The sequence below is a fragment of the Sander lucioperca genome, chromosome 18 (genome assembly GCF_008315115.2).
Source record: "Sander lucioperca isolate FBNREF2018 chromosome 18, SLUC_FBN_1.2, whole genome shotgun sequence".
Taxonomy (NCBI): Eukaryota; Metazoa; Chordata; class Actinopteri; order Perciformes; family Percidae; genus Sander; species Sander lucioperca.
The window spans coordinates 26,853,598-26,877,139 of record NC_050190.1 but is presented as its reverse complement, the minus strand read 5'-3'; the positions used below and the strand labels follow the sequence as shown (position 1 = coordinate 26,877,139).

Below are 23,542 nucleotides of genomic sequence, written 5' to 3'. Positions count from 1 at the left end.
GGACTGGAGGTAGAGAAATAATTCCTGAGGAAAAATGTGTTGTGCAGACCAAGACCAATCTTGAGTGCTGCAACGCTGGTAAGGTGCAGTGGTGTAGTCCACGTGATACGCAGGTATACGCCGTAGAACGATGAATGAATGGATGCCTTTATTGTCATTGCATTTACGTACAATGAGATTGTAGAGCCACTCTAGTAAGGTGCATTTTTATAAAACATACAGTATATATGTAAAACTCATCTTGCAACATTCATTGCACACACACACACACACGTTTGTAAGTTTATTTGATTACGACAATGCACATTAATCAACATTTCTGTAAATGCACCAGTGTTAGCCAGTTGGCTAATTTTTAACTATAGTCCTAGTATGCATGTCTTTATGGTGGGAAGAAACCGGAGCACCTAGAGGAAACCCACGCAAACACGGGGAGAACATGCAAACTCCACACAGAAAGGCCCAGAACGACCTGGATTCAAACCCAAAACCTTCTTGCTGTGAGGCAGAAGTGCTAACCACTGAGCCACCGTGCTGCCGTACCGAATACATCTCACCCATCGTTCATACCAAACCATCAACCATGCAAACACATCCTAACCATAACACAAAAGCATAAGAACACAACTTGCCCACTCTCACACTAAGTGGATAATAAATATTCTAATGTGATAAAAGTGCTGAATAACTGCAAACTGCATCATTAAAAAAGTTTAAGAAGTTTAGCTTCATAATTTAAGACTGTTATTGCTTTGGGAAAGAAGCTATTCCTAAATCTCCTAGTCCTTGTTAGACATCTGTAACATCATTTGTAACCACTAGGAAAGCTCCAGGATTTCCGTATACCCACTTAAAAAGATGCAATGATGGATGACGTCCTGCAGACTAGGCCTGCACGATTCGGGGAAAAATATGAATCACGATTTTTTAGCTTAGAATTGATATCATGATATTCTCTGCAACGTTTTTTTTCTCACCAAGTGTAATGCTTACTGCACACATGAACCACAACAGAACTAAACTAATCAGCAGCACCAAACAGAGATTATTTTGGCTCCTAGAGCCCATTGATCATCACCAGGAGCTGTAAACACAGAGGATCACTGAAGAGAAGGAGAGCTCTGCAGAGCTCTAAAACCTGTTTTATACCGTCTATGTTTAAAACTCACAGAAGACAGTAGTAGTGTTAGTGATGCAGTCGGCTCGTAAAATTACATGAGAATCAAAGTCATAAAAAAAAATAAATAATTTAAATCGAAGTTATTTCAAAATTAAATCGTGACCAGGGTGAATTGAGATTGCGATTTTATAACGATTAATCGTGCAGGCCTACCGCGGACATAGCCTGATGACTTGTTGTGTGTGTGAACTCAGTTGGTCTGAAGATGAACCTGTTGGATCCGACTCTGGCCATCGACCTGCAGTACCTGGGGGTCCGTCTGCCCATCCCGCCGCCTGGAGTCCCTCTGGAGCCGCTGACCCAGGAGCTGCCACCGCCACCGCAAGGTAACCATGTCATACCATATCATACCGCAAGGTAACCATATCATACCGCAAGGTAACCTTATCATACCGCAAGGTAACCATATCATACCATATCATACCGCAAGGTAACCTTATCATACCGCAAGGTAACCTTATCATACCGCAAGGTAACCTTATCATACCGCAAGGTAACCATGTCATACCATATCATACCGCAAGGTAACCTTATCATACCGCAAGGTAACCTTATCATACCGCAAGGTAACCATATCATACCGCAAGGTAACCATATCATACCGCAAGGTAACCTTATCATACCGCACCATATCATACCGCAAGGTAACCTTATCATACCGCACCATATCATACCGCAAGGTAACCTTATCATACCGCACCATATCATACCGCAAGGTAACCTTATCATACCGCACCATATCATACCGCAAGGTAACCTTATCATACCGCAAGGTAACCATATCATACCGCAAGGTAACCTTATCATACCGCACCATATCATACCGCAAGGTAACCTTATCATACCGCACCATATCATACCGCAAGGTAACCATATCATACCGCAAGGTAACCTTATCATACCGCAAGGTACCCATATCATACCATATCATACCGCAAGGTAACCATATCATACCGCAAGGTAACCATATCATACCGCAAGGTAACCTTATCATACCGCAAGGTAACCATATCATACCATATCATACCGCAAGGTAACCTTATCATACCGCAAGGTAACCATATCATACCGCAAGGTAACCTTATCATACCGCAAGGTAACCTTATCATACCGCAAGGTAACCTTATCATACCGCAAGGTAACCATATCATACCATATCATACCGCAAGGTAACCATATCATACCGCAAGGTAACCATATCATACCGCAAGGTAACCATGTCATACCATATCATACCGCAAGGTAACCTTATCATACCGCAAGGTAACCTTATCATACCGCAAGGTAACCATATCATACCGCAAGGTAACCTTATCATACCGCACCATATCATACCGCAAGGTAACCTTATCATACCGCACCATATCATACCGCAAGGTAACCATATCATACCGCAAGGTAACCTTATCATACCGCACCATATCATACCGCAAGGTAACCTTATCATACCGCAAGGTAACCATATCATACCGCAAGGTAACCTTATCATACCGCACCATATCATACCGCAAGGTAACCTTATCATACCGCACCATATCATACCGCAAGGTAACCATATCATACCGCAAGGTAACCTTATCATACCGCACCATATCATACCGCAAGGTAACCTTATCATACCGCAAGGTAACCATATCATACCGCAAGGTAACCTATCATACCGCACCATATCATACCGCAAGGTAACCTTATCATACCGCACCATATCATACCGCAAGGTAACCATATCATACCGCAAGGTAACCTTATCATACCGCACCATATCATACCGCAAGGTAACCATATCATACCGCAAGGTAACCTTATCATACCGCACCATATCATACCGCAAGGTAACCTTATCATACCGCAAGGTAACCATATCATACCGCAAGGTAACCTTATCATACCGCACCATATCATACCGCAAGGTAACCTTATCATACCGCACCATATCATACCGCAAGGTAACCATATCATACCGCAAGGTAACCTTATCATACCGCACCATATCATACCGCAAGGTAACCATATCATACCGCAAGGTAACCTTATCATACCGCACCATATCATACCGCAAGGTAACCTTATCATACCGCACCATATCATACCGCAAGGTAACCATATCATACCGCAAGGTAACCTTATCATACCGCACCATATCATACCGCAAGGTAACCTTATCATACCGCAAGGTAACCATATCATACCGCAAGGTAACCTTATCATACCGCACCATATCATACCGCAAGGTAACCTTATCATACCGCACCATATCATACCGCAAGGTAACCATATCATACCGCAAGGTAACCTTATCATACCGCAAGGTACCCATATCATACCGCAAGGTAACCATATCATACCGCAAGGTAACCATATCATACCGCAAGGTAACCATGTCATACCATATCATACCGCAAGGTAACCTTATCATACCGCAAGGTAACCTTATCATACCGCAAGGTAACCTATCATACCGCACCATATCATACCGCAAGGTAACCTATCATACGCACCATATCATACCGCAAGGTAACCTTATCATACCGCACCATATCATACCGCAAGGTAACCTTATCATACCGCAAGGTAACCTTATCATACCGCAAGGTAACCTTATCATACCACACCATATCATACCACACCATATCATACCGCAAGGTAACCTTATCATACCGCACCTTATCATACCGCACCATATCATACCACACCATATCATACCGCAAGGTAACCTTATCATACCGCAAGGTAACCTTATCATACCGCAAGGTAACCTTATCATACCGCAAGGTAACCATGTCATACCATATCATACCGCAAGGTAACCTTATCATACCGCAAGGTAACCATATCATACCGCAAGGTAACCTTATCATACCGCAAGGTAACCTTATCATACCGCAAGGTAACCATGTCATACCATATCATACCGCAAGGTAACCTTATCATACCGCAAGGTAACCTTATCATACCGCAAGGTAACCTTATCATACCACACCATATCATACCACACCATATCATACCGCAAGGTAACCTTATCATACCGCAAGGTAACCTTATCATACCGCACCATATCATACCGCAAGGTAACCATATCATACCGCAAGGTAACCATATCATACCGCAAGGTAACCATATCATACCGCAAGGTAACCTTATCATACCACACCATATCATACCGCAAGGTAACCATATCATACCGCAAGGTAACCATATCATACCGCAAGGTAAACATATCATACCGCAAGGTAACCATATCATACCGCACCATTTCATACCGCAAGGTAAACATATCATACCATATCATACCGCAAGGTGACTGTCTGTCTGTCAGTCTGTCTGTCTGTCTGTCTGACTGGCTGACATGTGATGTCATTCTTCTTTTCTACAAATTAACATTTTCTCTGTTTGGTTTTGTCTGCAGGTGTTTCTGCAGCGTTTGTGTCCAGAACAGGAAAAACAACAGATGTGACTCAGATTAAAGGTTGGAGAGAGAAATTCACTCCATCTGAGGCTCCGCCCACTCCGACGCCAATGCCAACACCAACGCCAACGCCAACACCAACCAAACCTGAAGGTGCTTCACAGCATTTTAAAAAACAATTACTGGAATTATCAGGAAAATACTGACAGACTCAGATTATTATTCTAAATGTCTGACAACATTATGGGATGGATCCCTACAGAGATAGACCTTTTAGTTTAAAATGAAACAGCCCCGAAATCACCATCACCAAACTACACCAGACTCCATGTAAATAATCAGGACTTTTAGCGTGTATAGAGCCAGCATATTTCCACCAGACTCCATGTAAATAATCAGTACTTTTAGCGTGTATAGAGCCAGCATATTTCCACATGTAAATGGGTGAATTAAGGGTTTATTTCAACCAAACCAGAGTGGTGATTGTTGGAACAGTGGAAAGATGAACCAAGACGGCTTTTGATAGTTTGATTTAGTTTCTGTCCACTTTGAATGAAGTGTGTTTTACCATGATAAAAGTCCTGATTATTTACATGGAGTCTGGTGTAGTTTGGTGATGGTGATTTCGGGGCTGTTTGATGTTAAACTAAAAGGATCTTACTCTTTAACTAAAAGGTCTATCTCTGTAGGGATCCATCCCATAATGTTGTCAGACACTTAGAATAATAATCTGAGTCTGTCAGCAGCAACAACAGAACTTTTAGTGACTCTAACTGCTGCTGAACATTAGTCCTGTAGGGTTACATTACAGCTTGGTTCTGGTTTAATACTGGACCAGTTTCAGACATTGTTGTTCACATCAGTCACTTAGGGTCCTATTTTAACGATCTAAGGTCACGGCGTGAAGGTGTGTTTAGGGCGTGTCCAAATCCACTTTTGCTAGTTTGACGGCAGAAAAAAAGGGTCCGTGTGCCGGGGTCATGGTTCTAAAGGGTTGTACTTAGTGTCTTCATTAATCAGAGGGGTGTTTGGGCGTAACATGCAATCAACCAATCAGAGATCATCTCCCATTCCCTTTAAAAGCCAGGCGCGTTTGGACCTTGGAGCATTGCTGTTATGATGGAGGATTTGCACCGTAATATTTTTATTAGTAATCTTCTGCGTGTGTGTGTGTGTGTGTGTGCTGCTGTGCGTCCCTGTGTGTGTAACAAGCATAGTGTGTGTGCGCTGTGCACGAGCCTAGGAGCATTTTACTAATGCTCTGTTAAAATAACAATGAAATGCTGCGTTATTGACTTTAGACCAGGTTTTTGTTGGTCAATGGTGCGATCACTTCCCGCTGCCTCAAGATAGCAATATGTCCAGAATGCACCTGAACACACCTCCCTGTAAGACCAGCACGCCCAGAATGCACCTGAACACACCTCCCTGTAAGACCAGCACGCCCAGAATGCACCTGAACACACCTCCCTGTAAGACCAGCACGCCCATGGGCCACAGATGGGTGCAGGTGCATTTTGCTATTTAAACTACGTGGGCGCTGAACGGGAAACTGACAACTGCGTCGGGCTTAAACTAGCAAAGACACTTGGGTCGGGCTTTGTGCTGCGCCGGGTGCAAGATGGGGTCCTTAGACACAGAAACATGGGGAAATAGAGTCCAGGATGAAAAACACAAACCAAAGTTGCTCTTCAATGTTTGTGTCCTGCAGCTGGTCCGAGTTCCGACGTGCCGAAGAAGAACCTGTCTGCGTTCTGCAGCGACATGTTGGACGAGTATCTGGAGAACGAGGGGAAGCTGATCGACGAGCGCGCGGCCAGCTTCTCCCAGGCTACGGTGGAGCCGCTGGTGTACCAGCTGCCCACGCACAGCACCAGCTACGTCCGCACACTGGACAGCGTCCTGAAGAAGCAGAGCACGGGCTCGCCGACATCAGATCTCATCTCTGGGTTCATCCCCCCCTCCAAGAGACCCAAACTGCCCCTCAGAGAGAGGAAGGCAGCCAGGTAGGCACCCAACCCACCCTTATCTTTAAAGGTCCCATGACATGGTGCTCTTTGGATGCTTTTATATAGACCTTAGTGGCCCCCTAATACTGTATCTGAAGTCTCTTTATATAGACCTTAGTGGTCCCCTAATACTGTATCTGAAGTCTCTTTGGTGGTATTGCAATATTGATATTAATTTTGATATTTTTAAACATATGTAAAATTACAAAAGTTACGGTTAACAGACAGTGTGAGTCTGATGATGGAAAGCCAAAAAAAGAAAAGGGAAAGGTGGCGCTGAGATGGTCAGACTCAAAAGGAGAAGTAGGGATCGTGTTGCTGTGCTGTGTGTTGATCATTCATTCACCATCCGAATATTAAAATTAAATGAATGAAAAATATTTCACAAAGCCGACTCCAATAGACAGCCTGCAGGGGACCTTCGGCAATATCTTCAGTGAAAAAGTAAGTTTTTGTAGACAGAAATGTACGGAACCCCCCTGGGGTCAGCTGATTAAAAAAAACTAAACCGTGCACACAGATTCATAATCCGTGCTCTCGGTTTTATAAACGTAAGCAAAATTAGAAAGATATTCACAGATTCGAACTTCTGGGATCAATTCTCTATAGCGAAATGTTATTAAATCACAAATGAGGCATCTTTCCTAACGTAGTAAGGTTAACAACCAGCTACAAACTCATTTTCATCAACACAAGCCGTCCTCCGACCTGGAGAAATAACGTTATTGTTTCTACGAGCAGCCGGCGGTGAGACGGCAGTCAGTCAGACCTGACGTGTTTAGGGACCGTCTACAAACTACAACACTGACACAGAACTATCTATTCATTTAATGATTAAATAAGGTGAATTAAATGTAAAAATGTAAAATGATTAAATAAGGTGGAACGTAGTGGTAGGCTAAGGCCTCCTGTGACACGAACTAAGCGGTATGCTCTCTCAGGCTATCAGACAGCACAACAGGCACTTTAAACGTACATTTTTATAAATTTTGTATTTTATTCATGTATTGTATTATATTTATTGTATTGTATTAGGCGGTAGAGTTTAGATTCTCGACCCGAGCGGGGATGCGGCCGTTATTTTCCGCCACATCCCCGGGCCGGGCCTTGATCAAGCATTTTTTTTTTTTTTTTTTATCCATTATCTATTTAGCCTAATTGGGTGGGGAGAAAGCTATGCCATAATCAGAAATATTATAAATATGTATATATAAGCTATATAAAAGTAACAAATGTGTACAAAATTTAGGCTGCAGTTACAAAATGCAGCACTTCATGCGCGGAGTCTCCTCCTCTCGCACGCATCACACCAGGCCTGCTGGGCTGTATGGTGGAGCATCACACCAGGCCTGCTGTATGCTGTATGGTGGAGCATCACACCAGGCCTGCTGGGCTGTATGGTGGAGCATCACACCAGGCCTGCTGGGCTGTATGGTGGAGCATCACACCAGGCCTGCTGTATGCTGTATGGTGGAGCATCACACCAGGCCTGCTGTATGCTGTATGGTGGAGCATCACACCAGGCCTGCTGGGCTGTATGGTGGAGCATCACACCAGGCCTGCTGTATGCTGTATGGTGGAGCATCACACCAGGCCTGCTGGGCTGTATGGTGGAGCATCACACCAGGCCTGCTGTATGCTGTATGGTGTATCTTAAGTGCAACATGGAGCTTGAAGATGTAAAGAACAAAAGAAAAAAAGGAGAATTACCTTTGAGCAAGTGTGGAGGAAAGTCGGAGGTATGGAAGCAGTTTAAACAAGTCGTGGGCAGTGACAACAATATGTTGTTCATCATTGTTTCTTATTTTTTACGTTTCTTCATTCAGATCATTTGCGATCCGTTCCATTCTGAATAAACTAACAGCAGTTTACAGCTTCGTCCTTGTTGTATTATTCTAAACAGATTCTGAATTGTAGTTGAGAACGTCAGTTATAACGGCCCACGTGTTAAAAAAGTGTCTGGTTTAAATCGGGCTCGGGCTCATAATTACAGTTAATGTGTCGGGTCGGGCCGGGCTCGGACGCAACGGGCTCGGGCTCGGGTAGGGTCGGGCTGGATTTTTTTTGGGCCAATCTAAGCTCTATTAGGCGGGTATGAGCACTGTAATTTCCATTTCTATGGATGAAATAAACTTGACTTTGACTTTGGTGTGTCTCCAAAGTTATCTCAATTATAACTTATCTCCTTGTAGTTGTACTACAGCACTTACTTTTAAAAAATAAGTTTGGAGACACTACCTTATTTAATCATTAAATGAATAGATAAAAGTGAATAGATGAATAGTGTCGGTGTTGTAGTTTGTAAACGGTCCCTAAACACGTCTGGTCTGACTGACTGCCGTCTCTCAACATAACAATAGTTGACAGTTAATCCATTCATCCTCACCGCTCTGCATCCAGGAAGGAGATGAGGCAGAAAGGTCCGAAACACAACAGACCCCGAGCAGAACCCGCTGCAGGTCCGACGCCAGCTGGATCTCACCCAGCGGTCCCGGTCCCATCGGTCCCGATCCCAGCGGTCCCGTTGGCCGCCGCTGCTGCGTCAGAGCGATCAGAACCCACCACTGAGATTTATAAACCAAAGAAACACCTAAAGGTCCGGTTCCACCACACAGAACCGTTAACGCTGTCCCCAAAACTCAAGAAGAGACAGAAGCTGAAACCCAGGACTTCGTCCCAGACGCTCAGCCCCCTAAAGTCTCCATCGGCGCCGCCCGGCGTCTCCGCTGACATGGCGCCGCTGGAGTCGGACTCGGAGCTTGGCGCGGCCGGCGATCAGCCGGTGATGACCCGCGCTCTGCTGAGACAGAAGGACCTGGAGGACGGCGCGGTGTGGGAGGGACGGCATCGAACCAGCGTCACCGAGGAGAGGGCCGCCGTCGCTCTGACCTCGCTCTTCACGCTCAAGGTAATAGACCAGTGTGTGTGTGTGTGTGTGTGTGTGTGTGTGTGTGTGCGTGTGTCTAAGTGTGCGTGTGTGTTCGTTTTCTGAACAAAAATCAAAGTTGTCAGGTTTAGGGCTGGGTTTAAAAAAAATATTTATTTTCTGATTTAAATCGATTTTCATTTTAATGATCTGATATCGATTCATAAAATCCAGAATGGATACATTTGTCTGTATGAAATGAAACTACTATTATCCCTGTATGATGATGTCATGTTTAACATCTGTATATTACTTAAAGGTCCTATGACATGGTGCTCTTTGGATGCTTTTATATAGACCTTAGTGGTCCCCTAATACTGTATCTGAAGTCTCTTTATATAGACCTTAGTGGTCCCCTAATACTGTATCTGAAGTCTCTTTATATAGCTTTAGTTTAAATTCTAACTGTCGCTCTCTCTCTCTCTCTCTCTCTCTCTCTCTCTCTCTCTCTCTCTCTCTCTCTGGTTCCTGCTCAGGGTTTCGTCACAGAGAACCCGACGGCCCCGATCCAGCTGGCGTGTAGACGGGCCCCGGCGTGCCTGAGTGCGAGCTGCAGGCTGGGTTGTGTGTGTGCCTCTCTGGCCCACGTGTCCCGGCTCGGCCACTGCGGGCGGCCTGCCTGCATGTTGGGCTGCAGCTGCCTCAAGCAGAAGGTGGTGCTGCTGAAGAACCTGGAGGGGTCGGACTCCAGCCCCGGACACACCGGGCCCGGCAGGAAGAGGAAGAGGAAGAGGAGGATGAAGATGGCCTACGGTAAGTACCCCCCCCCCACCCCCCCCCCACCCCCGCCTCCAGCATCTGCATCTTTATTAATGCTGCTCCAATAGGAGTCTTTTTACACATTATCATAATTTGGAATAGTTCAAAATGACCTTTTACGAAAATAAAGTGTGTGCGTGTCTGTCTGTCTGTGTATGTAAGTGTGTGTGTGTGTGTGTGTGTGTGTGTGTGTGTGTGTGTGTGAGATTAAATGAACTTTAAATGAATTTGCTGCAGTGTGTCACATTGTAACTCCGCCTGCTGCTTCCTGTTGTGTGTGGTTTGTAGTCCTGAAGGAGGCGGACAGCGTTTCCCAGCCTGCCGAGCGGGTCCGGACCCTGTGGAAGAGAGGAGACTCCGATCCAGACCCGATCCACGCTCCCAGACCTGCAGCCTCGCCCCACCGCGCTGTATGAACTCTCAAAATACACATATTATTACAGATCAGAGTTCAACTTACCCAGTTTATTTGTGCGTATTATATAGTGAAAAAATTGTTATATTTGATCTTAAAGGTGCTCTAAGTGATGTCACGCGTTTTTTAGGCTACATTTTTTGTCACATACAGCAAACATCTCCTCACTACCTGCTAGCTGCCTGTCCCCTGAACACTGTAATTTTTCCTCATTTTTTTAATTAAGGCATTAAGTTCAATTTCCAAAAGATGATTTTTTATTCCTCTCTTTAGTCAACTTTAGCATGGGTTCATAAACGTATGAGTGCCACTGTACATAGTACAGAATAGTCTCTCCCCGTTCATGTCTTCAGCTGTCCTGTTAAGAAAGGTCTTAAAATGCCTAAAAAAAATCTTTAAAAACTCCCATCTTACTGCAGTAATGAACTTACCGGAGAGATGGAGTTTGTATTTTTTTGTTTCTAAAAGTGTAAATAATAATAATAATATATAGTATGTCTGTTCCTTCTGTAACGTTGCGTGTTTGTCTCCAGGAGAGGAGAGAGGAGAGCAGCAGCTGTGCCAGAGTCCGAGCGTTCAAAGAGAGGAAGAAGAGGAAGAGGAAACAGATCCTCCAGGAAACCCTAGCGGTAACTTAGATCTGATAAACTATTAGACCTAATGTCTGATAAACTATTAGACCTAATGTCTGATAAACTATTAGACCTAATGTCTGATAAACTATTACTCAGTCCCTCCAGAAAAACGTGATCATGTGATCTCATAATTCAATGCATAATCAGCCAAAGTCTGCATATTTATGCGGGAGCCGCATTTTTTCAAATACGCCGCACTTTCGCTGCATAAATTGCTGATTTCCACACAAAATATGCGGGGCTTGCATGATTTCATAATCCCCCGTATTTTCGTTGCAAAAAAGTCCCATATATCTTAGCAGAAAGATGAAAAATGTTGAGTTTACTTACCCAAGAGCAGCCGTTTTCTCCTGTTGCCATGGGAACGTTATGAAGTGACGTAATTACGTGACGTGAACATCATCGAAAAGCTGCAAACCCCGCGATGAAGCCACGATGAAACCGCAGTTTTTGCAAGTTCCCGCAATTTCATCACATAAAATTACATAAATATCCCGCATATCCCATCACATTTTTTAAGAAAACGTGCCGCATAATCAAGGATTTTAGCCCAAAACAATCACAAAAAAACTCTGCATTTTTCTGGAAGGACTGGTAGACCTAACGTCTGATAAACTATGTCGGCTCAGAAGCTGTGTAGGGCTGGACGATAGGGAGAAAATCAGATATCACAATATTCTTGCCCAAATACCTCAATATTGATATTCTAGGGTTGATTATTGGTGCTTTAACAAAATATCTTCACACTTAGATTTTAGATAAATAATCATCAATAATGTGGACATAATGTCTAAGTGGGTTAAAGGCAAATAATAGAACAGCTAGAACAGTCTGGTCAGTTCAGAAAAGTACATCACGTGTGTGTGTGTGTGTGTGTAAGTGTAAGTTTAAGGTGTGTGTCTGTGTGTGTGTGTGTGTGCGTGTGTAAGTGTGTGTGTGTAAGTTTAAGGTGTGTGTGTGTGTGTGTGTGTGTGTATGTATGTGCAGGGTTTCCCGCAGAAAATGTGTTAGTTAAGGTGGTAGGTAATTAATACATCTCTGTAGTGCAGACTCTGTACTACACACTACACTAAATATTACATTTAAATAATAATAAATAATTAATAAATAACCAGCTTTTCAAAATAACAGTTGCAATGTGCAATTTTAAGCTCATTAAACTATTTTACTATAGTACACGCCACGGTGAAATGGCGATTGTTCTCACGGACGCACACACGTGATATCAGCTGGCTAGTTCTCCTCCAGGCAGCGACGGACCACGGCTCTTTTTCTTTCTCTCATTTCGGCCGTGTGGTGCGCGTGCCCGCTCGCGGTGTGAAGCGCGTCCGCTCTATTGTCCGAGATGCACTTGACGGCCTTTTGTGCAGCGGACTTTTTTTTTTTTTTTTTGACGACCTGGTTAACCCTTTAGGCGCCGGGTATTATTTTTAAAAATAGTAGATTTTGACACCTAAATTTCAGAAGGCTCTGGCTTGAAAGTGGTTTGAGATAGAGACAAAGTGTTAATGAGACAAATATTGAGAATGACCTAACGTTTATCTCGGGAGTAAATTTTCCCATCTAATTTGCATATTATGACGTCATATGGCGGCAGCCATATTGGATTATGTAATTTCCATGAAATACCTGATATTTTGAAAGAGAGTTGAACTTATTTCATCGGATTTACCCCCCTCCATCCATTTGTTATGTTGTCCACATATCAAATGAACAGGGAAAAATAAATTGTAAACCAAGAGTCGTAAATTAGAACTATTACTATATTACTACACCACAAAACTCATGTAAACAGTAGGCGTTTATTTATTTTATTTAACCCACCACCACGCTATTGGAGGACACTTTTCCTTTTCTTTTTTTTCTTCTTTTTTCTTCTCTTCTTCATTATTATCATTATTATTATACAGTACAGAGACAATATGAACAATATTGAGACCCCCCCCCAACCACATAGCCTAACAAATGGACAGGAAAACTGTATATGGTAAAACCAACAGTTCAAAATTATGACTACTGTGCCATATAGTAGCATATACATGTAAACAGAAAGCTGGTAATCTGCCTACAGAGGCCTAATGTGTGCCTATCTATCCAGATGACACTGTTTATAGTTTGTCAGAGTGTGGAACCTCTCATTACATGGCACAGCACACAGGCCTACCCCACACTGATTGCACCTGTTTTGTGTCTGATGACGACCTTTAGGACGGGTACGATCGGAGCAAACGATGCAGTCTGGACGATCGCCAGTATCACGGAGCCAGTGGCGTTCTGTAAGCCTCTGTGGCATTTCTCCCCCCTCTGCTGAACGCCTTCCCTGTATTTTGTTTTCTCTCTTGGAGAAGCCCTCAAGCAAAGACGTGATAATGTCCCGCACAAAGGCCTTCAGTGGCTTGTGTGGACCGGCAGTCGTGCTGCAGTAAATGATATGGGCATTGACCATAGTTATGCTTAGAATGGCATTCACTATTCGATTATACCATTTCTTTGACCGATGTGGAAAGAGGTAGGTTTTCATCCTCTGATCAGCAGTGTCTACTCCCCCCATGAATGAACTGTACCTATCCACACACACAGGTCTGTTTATATCTCTAAACCCACTGTCCGTATGTTTGGACCTGATCCGTTTCCGGACACACGAGTTCCCGTGAAGAGTGGACAACAAATGGAAACGCTTTACGTCATGCCACGCACACGCCAACATTTTGCCATGCCTCATGAACACTGGGTCATCTCCTCTGGCCAAGGGCAACTCGGTCTTTCTCAGGGCCTTTGGCATACCTCGCCTTTGGCTACTGACTGTCCCACACAAACCAGTTTCATCATTTGCCAACTCATTTGCTACAGCTGGTGATGTGTAGTAGCTATCCATATACAACTCATGCCCTTTCCCCTTGTGCTGGGCCGTCAGCTGCCGAACTAGAACATGGGTGGCACCTAAATCAGTGACCTCATCACCATGCTGTCCAGTGTACAAAGACCACTGCAGAACGTATCCTGACTTGGCTTCACTCAAAACAAATGCCTTATAACCATATTTGTCTGGTTTGTTTGGATTGTACATTTTCAATGTGGACTTTACCTTGAAAGCTATGGTCATTTCATCCAGTGACAGCTGTTTGCGTGGGCCATAGACAGCTGAAAAGCGTGGAATGATCAGGTCAATTATTGGGCGCACCTTGAACAGTCTATCATAACCTGGCTGGCCCCTCTCAACATTCTCATCATTATTGGCAAAGTGGAAGAAAGACAGGATAATTTCAAATCTGTTCCTAGACATCACTTTCCCAAATCCCGGTGTAAAAGTTGGCCAAAATTCTGCCCAATAATCCTCAATCTCTGATTTATGTACCAGGCCCATGCTCAAATGCAGTGACAGGAAGGCTTTCATTTCAGGGACAGTGACATCATACCATTCATGAAACCGTGAACTTGGCATTAGTTCATGAGAGCCTAAATACTGATGAGCGTACCGATTTGTCTCCATTGTAATGTGACTCCAAAAATCATCAGTCAGAAAGAGGGACAAAAAATCTATAGACCTTGAATCACTGCTAAGCTCTCTGTCACCACAATATCCAATTTGCTCATCAAAGGGCTTTATCCATTCCTGATATACTTCCTCATCTCTCAAGTAAGCCCAGCCACCATTACCATCATCATCATCATCATCATCATTTCCAGCCCTGTTCTGCCTTCCCCTGTTGCCTCTACCACGTCCACCTCTCCTATGGACACTGCGACCTCGTGTACCCCTGCACCCTCTTCCATTTTGCAAAGGGTTGAAAGACTCATCATCACTACTTTCAGCCCTATTTAGACCACCCCTGCTGCCTCTACGACACCCACCAGCCCTTCTACGAACACTTCGCCCACGTCTCCCCCTGCTAGTGTTGGGTGCTTCGTGAACACTGCTGCGTTGCATGGCTGCACCACTGCCGCGTATTGACGCACCGTGACCGGCGCTGTAGAAAGTGCGAACACTAACACCGCTGGTCCCAGCGCTATTCTCACCACCCCCGCTACTTCTACTAGCACGCTCACTAATCGACCGATCATCATCTCCCAAAGGTGGATTTTCCCCTTCAGAATCAGGATCAGCGAATAGGAGACCCATCACTTCACTAAGTGTAAACTTTTTGCTTGCCATTTTCTCTCAATAACTCATAAATCCAGCAATACCGCTTCAGCAAATAGCTTTGTGGCACACTATCTCCGATTTCTCACCCAACAACTGCTCAGTAAGGAAAGTAGCTATTGGCTGTCCTAAAAGTCGCCTAATTTGCATAATTATTTTGTGTGAGAGTGAAGAAACATTTACATTTACACCCATTGTTTACATCCCGCTTTGTATGCTAGGGCGGGAACGTCGGCGGCCATGCGCATGCGCGATTCATTTGCAGCATAACCCTAACCCTAACTGCTGACCGCCTGTGAGGGCTTTTGGACGGGGGAGGGGCTCACGGCAGCACCCGCTCTTCGTTGAGCACAGTAATACGTGCTTTCACGAGTCTCCAAACACCACAAAAGTCTCCAATAACACCAGAAAAAGTCGCTAGTCGCTCTTGACAAAAAAGTCACGTTTGGATGGGATTTTCTCGAAAATTTTGCATTGAAGCATGACGTATTTCTGAGCTAAGGTCTAAGTACGGGATGTCTGCCAACTAGTGGAGGGGAGTATGAATGACATATAACACTCTATTCAGAGAAAACAGCTGTTTGGTTCAGTACCGCGTTGTGTCGCAATTTTGCGACTTTGCCGCTTAAAGGGTTAAGGCAGTAGAGTTCCCCAGCTTAGGCGGCCGCCCGAACTGCAAAGTGCTGTGGGAAACCCTGATGTGTGTGTGTGTGTGTGTGTGTGTGTGTGTGTCTGTATGTATGTGTGTGTGTGTGTGTGTGTGTGTGTGTGTCTGTGTTGTGTGTGTGTGTGTGTCTGTGTGTGTGAGACCTCAGTATTCTGACAGGTGTGTGAACATGTAAAAGCTCCGATAAATAAGAAGGCGACAACCCATTTAAAATCTTAAAAACAAGCAATTACAATGTTAAAGTCCAGCCTGAAACAGGAAGCCAGTGGAGCGTGATGTGGTTCAACGTGAAGTGACCGATGTTTGTCCTCCAGGAGACGCCTGAACACGTGAAGCATCCAGAAGTCGTCCGGCTGAGATCTCTGAAGCAGAGAGACCTGATGCTGAAGGACTCAAAGACCACACCCCCCACTCCTCTATCAGGTACACACACTGGCTACTTTCTGTTAAAGCCCAGAAATCCCCATCACCAAACCCACCAGACTCCATGTAAATAATCAGTACTTTTAGCGTGTATAGAGCCAGCATATTTCCACCAGACTTCATGTAAATAATCAGGACTTTTAGCGTGTATAGAGCCAGCATATTTCCACCAAACTCCATGTAAATAATCAGGACTTTTAGCGTGTATAGAGCCAGCATATCTCCACATGTAAATGGGTGAATTAAGGGTTTATTTCAACCAAACCAGAGTGGTGATTGTTGGAACAGTGGAAAGATGAACCAAGAAGGCTTTTGATAGTTTGATTTATTTTCTGTCCACTTTGAATGAAGTGTGTTTTACCATGATAAAAGTCCTGATTATTTACATGGAGTCTGGTGGAGTTTGGTGATGGTGATTTCGGGGCTGTTCCATGTTAAACTAAAAGGATCTTACTCTTTAACTAAAAGGTCTATCTCTGTAGGGATCCATCCCATAATGTTGTCAGACACTTAGAATAATAATCTGAGTCTGTCAGCGGCAACAACAGAACTTTTAGTGACTCTAACTGCTGCTGAACATTAGTCCTGTAGGGTTACATTACAGCTCGGTTCTGGTTTAATACTGGACCAGTTTCACAGGTTGTTGTTCCATCAGACACTCAGACACACACACACACACACACACACACACATGGAGACCACTCTTAGTGTGATACAGCCTAAGATGATTTCATGTTTTGTGTATTTCGTCAGCAGGCGGTCCAGTTCCCTCAGTCCCTCCCGTTCCCTTAGTCCCTCTGGGTCCCTCAGTCCCTCCCGTTCCCTTAGTCCCTCTGGGTCCCTCAGTCCCTCTGGGTCCCTCAGTCCCTCCCGTTCCCTCAGTCCCTCCCGTTCCCTCAGTCCCTCTGGGTTCCTCAGTCCCTCCCGTTCCCCTGGCCGATCCGGCCCCGAAGCCGTCCAAGCGCCTTGTGATCGTGGCGGACTGTAAGTGGGTGAGCGATGGCGACCGTAACCACGTGTTGAAGCAGCTGTGCGAGGCGATGGCTCACGACCGTCTTGGCGAAGCCTTCTGGATCCGAGACTACCTGATCAGCCCCCTGGCACAGACGGTGGAGCAGAGTGGCGGCGAGCGATGCATCCACTACAGGATGCACATCTCCAGACCCAAACTGGAGCGGGAAAAACCCGCCACGCCAGTGAGGGCGCAGCTGGCGAGGAAACAGAGGGAGACGGAACAACAGAAGGTGGGCGGAGCTGAACGACAGCTACATTTTAAAGAGATGTTTTCTGATGATATTTTCTCTCAACTGACACAAAAACTCAGACACACACACAGACACACACACACACACACACACACACACACACACACACACGCAGAGACACACACACACACACACAGACACACACACACACACACACACACACACACACACACGCAGAGACACACACACACACAGACACACACACACACAGACAGACAGACACACACACACACACACACACACACACAGAGACACAGAGACACACACACACACGCACACACACACACACACACACAAAGAGCTGCATGAATAACTAACCCCTAAAATAGCGTTCTATCTATCAGCTGGAGGACATGGCGCCTCCGGAGGCCTGGCAGCGGGAGGTGGAAGAGGAAGACGAGGAGGAAGAGGAAGGGGCGGAGCCTCTGGAAGACTGGCAGCGAGAAGTGGAGGAAGACGACTTGGAGGAGGAAGAGGAGGAGGAGCCAACAGGTCCCCAGGTGCATGATGGGAGAGAGAGCAGCAGGACGGAGATGAGGAAGAGGAAGATGATGATGGCGAGGATGGGTCTGCCGTTCCTCACCGGAGTCTCCCCCACCGGCTTCCTCTCAGCCAATAGGAAGCAGCCGGGAGGAACAGACCACCTGGTCCAGGTGAGGACCACACTAACACACACACAGACAGACACACATACACACACACACGCACACACACACACACAGAGGCTAACACACACAGATACACACACACAGACACTAACACACTAATTTACTTTATTTTACTTTTGTTTTAATATTTTTTTAACTGTTTAAGTAATACTATGAATCTGTCAAAATTCTTATTGTTGGTCATCACCAAACTACACCAGACTCCATGTAAATAATCAGGACTTTTATCAGCGTAAAACACACTTCATTCAAAGTGGACAGAAACTAAATCAAACTATCAAAAGCCGTCTTGGTTCATCTTTCCACTGTTCCAACAATCTCCACTCTGGTTTGGTTGAAATAAACCCTTAATTCACCCATTTACATGTGGAGATATGCTGGCTCTATACACGTTAAAGTCCTGATTATTTACATGGAGTCTGGTGGAAATATGGTGGCTCTATACACACTAAAAGTCCTGATTATTTACATGGAGTCTGGTGGGTTTGGTGATGGTGATTTCGGGGCTGTTTCATGTTAAACTAAAAGGATCTTACTCTTTAACTAAAAGGTCTATCTCTGTAGGGATCCATCCCATAATGTTGTCAGACACTTAGAATAGTAATCTGAGTCTGTCAGCAGCAACAACAGAACTTTTAGCTATTCTGTGATGTTAATCACGTGTGTGTGTGTGTGTGTGTGTGTGTGTGTGTGTGTGTGTGTGTGTGTGTAGGTGAACGGGAAGCTGTATCCGCTGGCTAAGATCCAGTTGGGGAGGATGGGGGCGCTCCATCCGGCCAATCGGCTGGCAGCGTACCTGACGGGCCGGGTGGGCTCCAGCAGGAAGCAGCCGACCCCCCCGGCCTTCTCCTCGGGGGCCACCGCCCCCCCACCCAAACCTCCACCAACCGTCACCGTGCTCACCCTCCCAACCTCCCCCACAGGTGGACAGACACACACACACACACACACACACAGAAAAACACACACACAGAGACACACACACACACACACACACACACAGAAAAACACACACACACACACACAGAAAAACACACACACAGTCACACACACAGACACACACACACACACACAGTCAGACACACACACACACACACACACACACACACACACACACACAGAAAAACACACACAGTCAGACACACACACACACACACACAAAGAAAAACACACAGACACACACACACAGATAGACACACACAGCCACACACACACACACACTGTTTTACAACTTGTCTATCGGCCAATACCGATCAGATACCAGCGTGTTAAAATACATACATTATGTTTTACTATACTATCCCTATATGGATGTGATATGATTATATTTAATGTGTGTGTGTGTGTGTGTTGCAGTCCTCCCGCCGGCAGCTATGAAGGTCGACCAATCAGCTGCGAGCTCTGAGCGGTCTGCAGGTGACGGCCCTGAGGGGGCGGGGCCCCGCATGGTCACAGTGAGGCTGTACCCATCTCTGATGGGGGGGCGCAGTCAGATCAGGGTGGTACCCGCCAACCCTGCTGGCTCCGCCCACCTTACAGGTAACGTTCATCATTTCTTCATGAAAAAATACAGGTAAACTTGTGTGATGTCAGCTTGTTAAATGTGAATATGTTCACACACACACACACACACACACAAACTCATTCACTCACTGAGACACACACACACAAACTCACAGAGATGTTTTGTGAAGGATCTCTCCGGTATGAACGGCGTGCGATCAGGCACGAATCACCATTCGCGGCGCTTCAGCGTGTGGCGTGTTCCTGTGGTTACAGTTCTGTCGTGACTCTGTGATGGGTCGTGCACACACACACTCAGAGACACACACACATGCACGCACACACACTCACTGAGAGACACACACACACTCTCGCGCACACACACACACACAAACTCACAGAGACACACTCTCACACACACACACACACACACACACACTCACTGAGAGACACTCTCACACACACACGCACACACACGCACACACACACACACAGACACACACACACTCACTGAGAGACACACTCTCTCACACACACACGCGCACACACACACACACACACACACACACACACTCACTGAGAGACACACTCTCTCACACACACGCGCACACACACACACACACACACACACACACAAACTCACTGAGAGATGTTTTGTGAAGGATCTCTCCGGTATGAACGGCGTGCGATCAGGTATGAATCTACGCTTCGCGGCGCTTCAGCGTGCGGCGTGTTCCCGTGGTTACAGTTCTGTCGTGACTCTGTGATGGGTCGTGTCCCTCATGTTGAGAACCCCTATGTGTTTCCTCCACTGTGTTTCAGACTCTCCTCCGGTGACTCCGCCCCCTAAAACCTCTCAGCTGTTGATGCTCCAGGTCCCAGGTTCCCCCGCCAAGCCTCCGCCCCCCCCCGCCCAGACCATGGTGCTGCAGCCGGTGCAGATGGCGTCCGGCGCCCAGTTCTACCGCAAACCGGACGGGAAACTGGTCCAACTGATCCCTATCAACCAGCTGAGACCAGTCAACCCCGAGCCGTCCAATCACAGAGGTCCGTCTCAGCTGGAAACTTTAATCAATTAGTGGTCCTAATTGTAACATTTCTTTATAAAGAATTTAATAAATTTAAATGTATTAACAATTTTGATTTATTTTCCGTATATTTTATTTATTTAGAAAATTTCAAATGTTATGTCTGATCACTTGGATTTATTTTAAATAATTTTAAGTTATATTTTAATGTTTTTAAATTATGTAAAATTACTTTTATTTATTTTAATATATTATTTTATATTTTAAAATGTATGTTAATAATTTTATAAATTTTAATTAACAATTTTGATTTATTTTCCGTATATTTTATATATTTAGAAAATTTTAAATGTTATGTCTGATCACTTGGATTCATTTTAAGTTATATTTTAATGTTTTTAAATTATGTAAAATTACTTTTATTTATTTTAATATAATTTTTTATATTTTTTATATTTTAAAATGTATGTTTTTTTATGACTTTTGATTTATTTTGTAATAATTTAAATGTTCTTGTTGATGCTCTCCTCTCTCTCAGTCCTCCCCGCTTCCCTTCAGACTCCAGTCGACCAAACGCCGCCGACCCCCGCAACCACGGTAACCAAGGTAACCACAGTAACGCCCGCCTCCCTGTCCGGCTTGTCCACCTTCTCGGTGTCCGCCATGGCCGCCCCGCTGCGCCCCGCCTCTGGCTTCCTGTCTCAGAAGGGGACGTGTACCTTTAAAATCCTTCCCTCTGACTCCAGCCGGGAGCCAATCACCGTCACCTGTCCCAGAGTTCCCGCCAAGACGCCAACACCGCCGCGACCCCCCACCGTCATCCACGTGCCCCCCCCACCTGCCGCCGCGCCGCTGAACCTCATCTCCCTCAAACCCTCCGCAGGCCGGGGGGCGGAGCTTGGCGTCAAAACGGTGGCTGTGGCTCCGCCCCCTGCGGTGACTGTGGCTCCACCCCCTGCTGTGGCTGTGGCCCCACCCCCTGCTGTGGCTCCGCCCCCTTATGTGGCTGTGGCTCCTCCCCCTGAGGCGTTTGTGCGTCAGGAGCCGGCGTGTGCCCTGGTGGACCTGGACATCATCTGCGTGGACGATGACACGGAGCTGGTTGCCGCGGACACGGAGCCGGTTGCCGCAGAGACGCCGGACGTGGTGGAGCTGCACGGGTCGAGCAGTGAGACGGAGAACTCGTCCGACTTCGGAGACGAACTGGATGGAGACGAAGAGAAAGACAACCAAGTAAGAGCCTTAAGTTAAAGGGTAAAGTTGGGCGCCCGGGAAGCTCAGTTGGTAGAGCGCGCGCCCATTTATAGAGGTTCAGTTCTCGATGCAGCGGCCGCAGGTTTGACTCTGACCTGCGGCCCTTTGCTGCCTGTCATTCCCCCTTTTCTCACAATATTCCAACTTTTACTCTGAAAATATTTGAGTATCCCGTGTAATTGTGTGTGTGTGTGTGTGTGTGTGTGTGTGTGTAGCGTTACCTTCACAACGTGCTGGAGAGGCAGCGGCGGGGGGAGTTACGGATGCTGTTCGATGCTCTGAAGAGAGAAGTCGGGCTGAGGGAAGAGAAGACGACAAAGATCTCCACGCTCAAGAAGGTCTGACTCCACCCATCCATCCATCCATCCATCCACCCATCCATCCAACCATCCATCCATTCATCCATCCACCCATCCAACCATCCATCCATCCATCCATTCATCCATCCACCCATCCATCCAACCATTCCCCCATCCATCACCCATTCATCCATCCACCCATCCACCCATTCATCCACCCATCCATCCATTCATCCATCACCCATCCTACCATCCATCCATCCAACCATTCCCCCACCCATCATCCACCCACCCACCCATCCATCCAACCATCCATCCATCCATCCATTCATCCATCCAACCATCCATCCATCCACCCACCCATCCATCCAACCATCCATCCATCCATCCATTCATCCATCCAACCATCCATCCATCCATCCATCACCCATCCTACCATCCATCCACCCACCCACCCATCCATCCAACCATCCATCCATCCATCCATCCATCCTACCATCCATCCATCCACCCATCCATCCACCCACCCACCCATCCATCCAACCATCCATCCATCCATCCATCCACCCATCCATCCACCCACCCACCCTTTCATCCATCCATCCATCCATCCATCCATCCAACCATCCATCCAACCATTCCCCCACCCATCATCCATCCATCCATCCACCCATCTACCCACCAGCCAAATCCGGCCCCTCACAGATTATGATCCGGCCCGCATATCAATTTAGGTTCACAATACATTTTTGATGAAGTTTTTGTCACTTTCTCTGACGTTTTTGGGTGTTTTTTTTCTATGATGGCTGAGGAACTTTTTCCCGACTTCTTTAGGACTTTATGTCGACCAAACTGTAAGTGAGAAAACATGCAATAATACAGTCAAGACATTTGACTTTGTTGGGGCGGCCTCTAGCTCCCCCAGTGAGAGCGTTCGCCCCATGTCGGCTGAGTCCTTTGCAGC

The 23,542-nt window shown here is 45.8% G+C and overlaps 1 protein-coding gene across 1 annotated transcript in view; it reads left to right on the top strand.

Moving 5' to 3' along the window:
• The window catches only part of mgaa (MAX dimerization protein MGA a), a 57,074-nt gene that overhangs the window by 24,815 nt on the left and 8,717 nt on the right, over nucleotides 1-23,542 (top strand). Inside the window, exons 6-20 of the mRNA XM_035994394.1 lie at nucleotides 1,375-1,506; nucleotides 4,587-4,739; nucleotides 6,298-6,592; nucleotides 8,996-9,503; nucleotides 9,998-10,274; nucleotides 10,569-10,690; nucleotides 11,229-11,324; nucleotides 16,453-16,561; nucleotides 17,477-17,805; nucleotides 18,171-18,479; nucleotides 19,207-19,417; nucleotides 19,851-20,033; nucleotides 20,820-21,044; nucleotides 21,564-22,258; nucleotides 22,495-22,617. Coding sequence (XP_035850287.1) covers nucleotides 1,375-1,506; nucleotides 4,587-4,739; nucleotides 6,298-6,592; nucleotides 8,996-9,503; nucleotides 9,998-10,274; nucleotides 10,569-10,690; nucleotides 11,229-11,324; nucleotides 16,453-16,561; nucleotides 17,477-17,805; nucleotides 18,171-18,479; nucleotides 19,207-19,417; nucleotides 19,851-20,033; nucleotides 20,820-21,044; nucleotides 21,564-22,258; nucleotides 22,495-22,617 — 3,767 coding nt within the window. The remainder of the gene's footprint in view (nucleotides 1-1,374; nucleotides 1,507-4,586; nucleotides 4,740-6,297; nucleotides 6,593-8,995; nucleotides 9,504-9,997; nucleotides 10,275-10,568; nucleotides 10,691-11,228; nucleotides 11,325-16,452; nucleotides 16,562-17,476; nucleotides 17,806-18,170; nucleotides 18,480-19,206; nucleotides 19,418-19,850; nucleotides 20,034-20,819; nucleotides 21,045-21,563; nucleotides 22,259-22,494; nucleotides 22,618-23,542) is intronic.